Source organism: Polyodon spathula, chromosome 3 (genome assembly GCF_017654505.1).
Source record: "Polyodon spathula isolate WHYD16114869_AA chromosome 3, ASM1765450v1, whole genome shotgun sequence".
In the NCBI taxonomy this organism is placed as follows: domain Eukaryota; kingdom Metazoa; phylum Chordata; class Actinopteri; order Acipenseriformes; family Polyodontidae; genus Polyodon; species Polyodon spathula.
This window is the reverse complement of record NC_054536.1, coordinates 25,410,072-25,418,049: the sequence shown is the minus strand read 5'-3', so window position 1 is coordinate 25,418,049 and position 7,978 is coordinate 25,410,072. Positions and strand designations below refer to the sequence as shown.

At 38.2% G+C, this 7,978-nt stretch overlaps 1 protein-coding gene across 1 annotated transcript; it reads left to right on the top strand.

Annotated features, from left to right (window-relative positions):
- The first annotated feature begins 222 nt into the window (after positions 1-222).
- clec3ba (C-type lectin domain family 3, member Ba) lies at positions 223-4,703 on the top strand. The gene is made up of 3 exons (XM_041244808.1): positions 223-408; positions 2,891-2,989; positions 3,555-4,703. Exons 1-3 carry the CDS (start codon positions 309-311, stop codon positions 3,953-3,955), a joined length of 600 nt encoding a protein of 199 aa, XP_041100742.1. The 5' UTR covers positions 223-308; the 3' UTR covers positions 3,956-4,703.
- The last annotated feature ends 3,275 nt before the right edge of the window (positions 4,704-7,978 follow it).

The following is a 7,978-nucleotide window of genomic DNA, read 5'->3' as shown; positions in this document are numbered from 1 at the left end:
TTCAGCCATCTGCAATATCTGTTTCTTGACATATCCTTAAAAAACAAAGTCTGTTTAACATTTGTCGCTTCTCAACAGCAGTGATTTTACTCACATTTGCATGCTCTGTTATGCGTGACCTGTAATCTCCTCTAGCGTATAAAAAGCGATGTCTGGCAGTGGGCGAGATAAAATAACTTTTGGCCCCTTTTAAAACTGGATGGATTTATTGGACATAAGTTTTTCATTAGAGTGTTTTTCCACTTTCTGGATAGTGAAAGATAAATGTGAGGGTTGGGCTCCCAGGCTCTCCATTCCCAGATTGGACCATGGAGCTGAGAGGAACCTGTCTGCTGCTCTGCTTCCTGTGTTTGGTGCACAGCACCCTCCAGCAACCCCCCCCAAAAACTAAACTGGGGGGAAAGAAAGGTAGGTGTACAGTTATTCTTTCATTCTATTTATAATATCAATAGCCTTACAGTGGCAGACAGAGAATAAGTATAATGCACTGCACTCATTGTCAGTGTATTGCACTGATAATACTACACTAATTAAAGGATATCTATGAAGTTTCTGTTATTAAGTTTCACGTTTAATGACGCAAATAAACTAACCACACATATTTTTGAGAACAATGTAAGCAGTTTTAGTATTGGCAATGCCTGTGATACAGTGGTGGATCACTTTGTAATGCAGCTGATAATTCATGCCAGTGGTCTAATGTTTTATTGCAGCAGGCTATCAAAGCACCAGGATTGAGTATCCACCTAGAGAGTTGAAGTAAACTCTCTTAAACCTAATTCATTGAGCAACAAGATTTGTTTCACCAAAACAAAAACGTGAAAGAAAAAAAACAGTCAAAAGACAAATATTGAACTTAACTACTGGATCAGCAGTAGCAAAAAATATACCAACATTCTACTGGCGAGAGCCTTGCACTGCCCCTGCGGAATTTGGAATCAGGTATTTATTATATTAGTACTATTAGTAGTAGTAGTAGTAGTTGTACTAATATGGAAATTAGGAAAGCTTATTGTAGATTTAGTACCAGTGTTTTGAAAATGTACTCTAGTAAACATTTTGACTGCTTATTTTTTATACCATTACCTAAAGTGCTGGATTTCCAGACAGTCAAAGCTGCTGTTTGGAAGGCTGCGTACAGTTGTGTGCAGCTGTGAGAAGACCTGCTGGTCGTAATCGGTGAAGGTACCGTGTTGTTGTGTAAATTGTGAGAAAATTGCTGTGACTGTAAAATGGCTTAGCCGTCCATTTTTGTTTAGGAATCAACTAAAGTTTAGTTTAGGCTCCAAAAGAGAGTAGGTTTTGTTTGTTTATTTTGTCAATACAAGTCCGCAACTATGTGCTGAAAAAGCAAAGTTCCTGAGAACCTGAGAGCAAAAGGCTTGTTCACGTATTGTGGCAGAATGGGATAAAAGAGCACCCCTACTAACCCAACAGAATGAAAATGGAAGAGCTGCGAGAGATGATTCGGGCATTGGAAGAGTCCACTGTGGAGCAGCAGGAGGCCAACTGCAGACAGCAGGAGGCTAACCACAGGCAGCAGGGGAGTAACTAGCGACTGAGACAGGAGTGGCTGTTGCTGACACCGGAGCCAGAGTTGCCTGCGATGGAGCAGGAGCTGCCCACAATGGAGCAAGAAGCGTTTGCTGCTGACAACTACAGAGGAGGAGGTGATGAGTCCACCTCCACCACAGCCCTGACCACCACCTGGGCGAACCAGCCCGGCGCTGGTGGGGGCTGTCCCATACCCCGTACTTCTGGACACCCTGCTGGAGTGTCTGGCCCTACAGTTGCTTGGCCTAGAGCCCAGATCAGGGCACCACCAGGCACAGTTACTCGCGTGGTCCCCTACTTCTCTCTCCCTGATCTCCCAGATGTTGATGTGCTGTCGCCAGATGTCTCTGGTGTTCTCCCTGTCTCCTGCTCCTGCTCTGGTTCGCAGTCCCAGCCTGGGAATGGACCGAGGGTAGTTGTGTCTCAGAGGGGGGAGGGGGGTATCCTTGGAATGGCCAGTGTGCTACGCACAAGGGGGAGGAGTCAGACGAAGCACTTGGCTCCAATTTGTATTAATGAGGCCCTGCATAAAGGTTTAGTTTAGGCTCCAAAATTAAGCAGGTTTTGTTTGTTTGTTTGTTTATTTTGTCAATAAAAGTGCGCAACTGCACACGATAAAGCAAAGTTCCTGTGTTGATTCAAGTAATTTGTGCAAAACGAACCTGAGAGCAAAAGCCTTGTTCACAATATGTACATGTATAATATGTATATTATAAAAATGCATATGCTGTCAAAAAATGTTTAGCAAATAAAACATGGATAGTACAAAGCGCTCTCTTATGGATTTTTTTTTTTTTTGTGTAATGCTATGCCTGGGTTTTAGTTTTGTTTCCCTTTGTTTTTTTTGTTTTTTAAAATATTTTTGGTGGCGAAAATGAAGCAGGCTGTACTTATGGTTCTTCTACACAACCTAAAAACTTTGTGGAAAGTGGAAACTCAGTTTAAGAAAGCTGCACGATGTCAGTAATCACGCAAGACCAAATTGGAACACTGACAAATATTTAGATATACACTACCATATGTTCTTACTAATGAGGTTATGAGAATTTTGAAGGAGAATTTCCCTACCTTAAAGAAAACTACATGTAAACCCAATTTGGCTGAAAGATGCTACCAAAATAACCTGACAAAAAGATAAGACTTGTTTTTAGTCTTGCTATTAAACCAAGCCAATATGATTCTATAAACATATTACGCTATGCTTAGAAACAAAAAGAAAATCTCACTGCAGGTCATTTTCAAATTGTTAAATTGTAACTATCCTCTGATGGGTTTTATCAGTGTAAAATGTTGTGATTCTTTTTTTTTTTTTTTATCTTGCTTGACTTGAAACCAGATGCAGTAAACGCAGCGATGATTGATGATCTGAAGAAGCAGATTGAAAATATCTGGCAGGAGCTGAATTTACTGAAGGAGCAGCAGGCTTTACAGACAGGTACAGTCTCAAGTCACCTGTGAGACACAAACAGATGTGTTCCTTCATACCAGTTCCATATTCAGGCCAGTTTGACTTGGTAAATTATGTTTTCTTCTGCCAGACTGACACAGGTTTAATAAAACACATATTTGCAGTGTAGTCTTTTCCATCTAATCGTTAGTGTGCAGATCAGAAATGGTGGTGAGAGAGTGGGCAATGTAAGAGTGGCTTTTTTGAAATTTAACTGCATGAAATTGTACTTGGAGAAGGAGCTTGATCTAAGGAAAGGCATTCTCTGAATTCAGATATTTAATGTAGGGATAAAGATACTTTCTTTTTTGTACATGCTATATTAACAGATGATCATGAGCATTCACAGAGTGATGTGGTCATTTCACTCGTGAGGATGCTCGTGAGGAAACCACTCAACCCCTTTGGTGGATCACTGTTTATTAGGGTGTCCCCATTTGTGGAATAACTACAGTACTGCATTAGCGTTTATGTTATATCCTCTATTTATTCAATCCTTCAACCCATCACTTTGTAAATAAAGTTTGGTCTACATCCCCCTCACCTGTTGCAGTTTGCCTGAAAGGAACCAAAATCCACGGTAAGTGCTACCTGGCGGTAAACGAGCAGAAGAAGTACCATGCAGCCAGCGATGAATGCATCTCCTTGGGGGGCACGCTGAGCACCCCAGCCAACGGTGACGAGAACGATTCACTCTTTGACTACATGAGGAAGAGCATCGGTGTGAACAGCCAGATCTGGCTTGGCATCAACGACATGGCTTCTGAGGGCTCCTGGATCGATATGACAGGCTCCAGCATCAAGTACAAGAACTGGGAGACCGAAATCACTGCACAGCCGGACGGGGAACGCTCCCAAAACTGCGTGGTACTCTCCAGCACTGCCAATGGCAAGTGGTTCGACGAGAACTGTCGTGCAGAGAAGGCTTTCATCTGCGAGTTCAACATCGTCTGACTGCATCTTAAAGAAAACACAGTCTCAGATTCTTCTGTTTGGAAAATTCCACCAAAAACTAGTCTGTTTAACATAAAACCTGACCCACGTGTAAAGTTGTGTTGTAAGACCAGGCTTCTGATGCAACCCAATGGACTGGCCCAAAGTTCTGTGTATTTGTTGGTTAAAAAGCTACTGTAAGTGTAAATAACATTTTAGAAATATTAGTCTATCAAAACCAAATGTATTGAGTTTCTGTTTCCCTCTTAACTATTGCTGCTAAGTCCTGTCCTGAAAGTGAATACAAGCCTTGGTTACAAAATGTATGACCCTTATAAAAAGAACATCAGAGTATTGAATCCAGTTCAGGCCACTAAATACCTATACATGCACATATCGGTTGCTGGAATCAGCTATCTTTTATCCTCTTATATATATATATTACATATCTGTTTATACAAATAAAAAGCCATTTTTGTTTTTTTATGTTTTATTTTTGTTTCCTATTGAGCATCTATTCACATTCTGTTTTCTTGTTTTTACTTTAAATTAGCTATGTCCAGTACATACTATTATATACTAGAGTTATTTTTTTCATTCTGTAGACTATCAATGTTACATGATAAATAAAAAGGGTCAGATTAAGAAGGCCCTTATATATTATTGCATTGTCTCACCTTTTGAGCAGCTCCTAAGCATGTACTGACATGTGGATGGGGAGGTTCATCTTACTCTTTCAACTCTTTTAATAAAAAAAAAAAAATCTTAACCGTTTGCTGTCCAGCGTCCAATATATTTGACATTGAGAAAATAGGTAGGTATAGTGACATACACAAGGCAGTAAAGGGTTCAAATGACACTTTTAAAATATATGTACTGCCCCCTTATCTTTTTATGATGCCCAATTGTTGCAATCATTCTGAATGTTCATAGTGCAAATTAATATTGTTTATTTTTCCTTTTTATTATATATATAGTCTGTGCTTTGGATTGAGTATAAAAGCTGCTCTTCAACTCCAGTTACCTGGCACATATAACACAGAAAACCAGCCACAGTGTCTTTATAGTAGTTAACAAAGCAATACAAAAGAAACTTGATCCACAGTAGCTGTTCGCTAGTCGTTAATAAACTCCCAAACATGTGTACAAACTTGAACAAAAGTGTAAAAGGCCCTATATAATGAAAGGTATAAGAAATAATAAACCCATAGTGACAAACAGCTTAGCCAATCACAAAACAAAGTGATTAAACCCGAAAGATAAGATTGAGTGATAAAAAATAAACAAAAACATAACGCCATCAGAACTGGGCTGTGTTTCACAGAATAACTTGATGGTAGCCAATTAGAATGTCCCAATAAATTACTTGTGATAGGAAATAGATAGCACCTGAAGGAGCTTCCTGGATGAGGTCAAGACACCAAGGTGCCACTGTTTTCATCATGTACTTTACTATCCGCTATTACAGCTATTTTACTTCTATAAAAAGGCATTTACTGCAAGGGGACAAAGTTATATGTTAATTGAACTGAATCTGAGAAAGAGAAAGAAACAAATACAAAATAAAGCTTAAGCTTCCAAAACTTGACAAAGTAATATTTGAATATCCCCAAACTGCACTTGAAGTGATTTACTGTACATGCACAATGGTAATTGAATGAGAGAGAGAGAGAGAGAGAGAGAGAGAGAGAGAGAGAGAGAGAGAGAGAGAGAGAGAGAGAGAGAGAGAGAGAGAGAGAGAGAGATGGATCTTGGCATTGCTTTTTACTTTGTAAAGCAAGGATGTTTACAATAAACAGGTAGAAACACATTAATCTACTATGTTTAGTAAAGCACTTACATATCATCCTTTTAGTAGTATTATATATTAATATTTTACTAATCAAGTCGGTGTTGATTAATGTATAACTTATTTATTACATTTATTAAGCATTTAGGTAAAGGGGGATTGGTGCTGGTGTAAAAGGTGGTTATACTGTACAGGTTTACGATTTAAGATTATGTAGATAAATTAAGCCTGCACGAACTATAATTGGTTAATTAGCACATTACTCTCCCTGATGAAGTACACCCTAATTACACATACGTAAGCAGCAATGTATTTTGTCATTTGATCCACCCCAACACTTTACTCAATTAACATATAAACAAATATCTTATTATCCTTAGCAAGCAAACATTGCCAAAATAAAATTGTACACAGTAAATAACGTTTCATGTGTGAATTGACTCGCCTGGTGTGATGCGCCTGTCTGCGTATCAAATGATCAGGTATGCAATTGAATTTACCTGTAATAGGCACACAGGCTACGTAATTAACAAGAATCTACTGTAATATGACTTGACACTATGTGCTTCGTGTTATTTAAATTTGGATTCCAGAGCTACTTGCACGAATTGTCTTAATAAATTCAGTACATACTGAACATTTTACAAGCCTAATTGTGTGCGTTTACAGTTAGAAAAACAGAAACTCACGCTCTCATAACAAAAATAAATAAATAAATAAATAAATCATTCTCACTTCACTCTCCAAATTTTTTTCTTGAGGTATTAGGTGCAATTCTAAAGGTTTTTCTTGCATTCAACTGGAGTTTTTGCATTCAACTAGCAGGATTTATCATTGTACCAGCAGGTGCACAGCACCCCTGTACTTCAAGCCAGGGGGTGCTGCCACACCCTTGCCTTTCCAAGCCAGTTTCAGTCATGATGGATAAGATAGCAGGTCACTCTGATAAACATGACAAATATGATCTAGCCGCCTGCTCTGGATCACAGATAAAAATCCTGTTTAGCGCATGTGTGATGCAAGTAATAATATAGTATAGGCCCCATCCAGTGCCTGATTTAGACTGTGACTCACCCCCTCCACGTGTGTTTTGATTTCTTAATTAATATTAGCTGTAGGGTTTAGCAGTGTGTTATTTTCCAGAAAGTTAGACAGTCATTAAGTTACATTGGTTCCATCTACTAACAAAACTGTTTTTAACAAGTTGCACCACATTTTGCGAAAAGGAACATTAAACTGTTACAAAGGAAAGAAAAATAACTGAAATAACTTTAGTTTTACTCATATGTTATGACAGAATGACCCGCACCAGTGACATCAGAACCTAGTATAGGTTAAGTGCCATTCTATGTTATAAGTAAACAAGTTCTCTCATTTGCAACCAGAACTTTTGACATTTTCACAAGAACAAACATCCCATTTTTGCTGGATGGTAGCCTAGTGTTGAAAAAGAACATTCAAAATGTATACAGAATGATAATCGCAGCTCAACACATCCATGGCAACAACCAAGATACATGCCTGTGGCCTCTGGGGTATACAGGATATATCCAAGCACTGGTGGAACTAATTAAACCTAGTACTTGGCTGTTATACTTATATATATATTTATAATATATATATATTATAATATATATATATATTATATATATAGATATATATATATATATATTATATATATCTGACTTCCTACAAGAATGTAGTAACATTGGCTGGGTTTACATACACATGAAAATCGACTCTACAGTCATGACTGTGATGTTGACACGCGAATACATCAGGATGTCATTTTGGCAGCTCGACTTTAAGGGCAGGGTCAGTTGCTTTCTCATGATAAAAAATAGCTGTAAAAACCCATGTAAACTGCAGCAGGAATCGTGCTTGTGGCTAACGAGATTTCAGCAGTCAAGATCCAGTTCTTCTGACTTAATCTCACGTAATCTCCAGCAGAAAGGCCGCCGTACAACACACACACACACACAATTGTACATTACATTTATAGACTACTTTAACACTAACCGCCGCGGTATACTCATGACGGTACATTTTAAACATCAGAAATATTACAAAAAAGACAAATTATCGGATACAACTCCAAAATTTTATTTAAGCACATCATATCAAACATCTGCACAGCCGAAACGCCGTATTTAAATGAACAATTAAACATAAATCACTACTTCAAAAAATGAAAAACTATAATAAAATAAACGTTTCAAAAGAAACTAATGTGTAAACAGGTTTATGTACACACA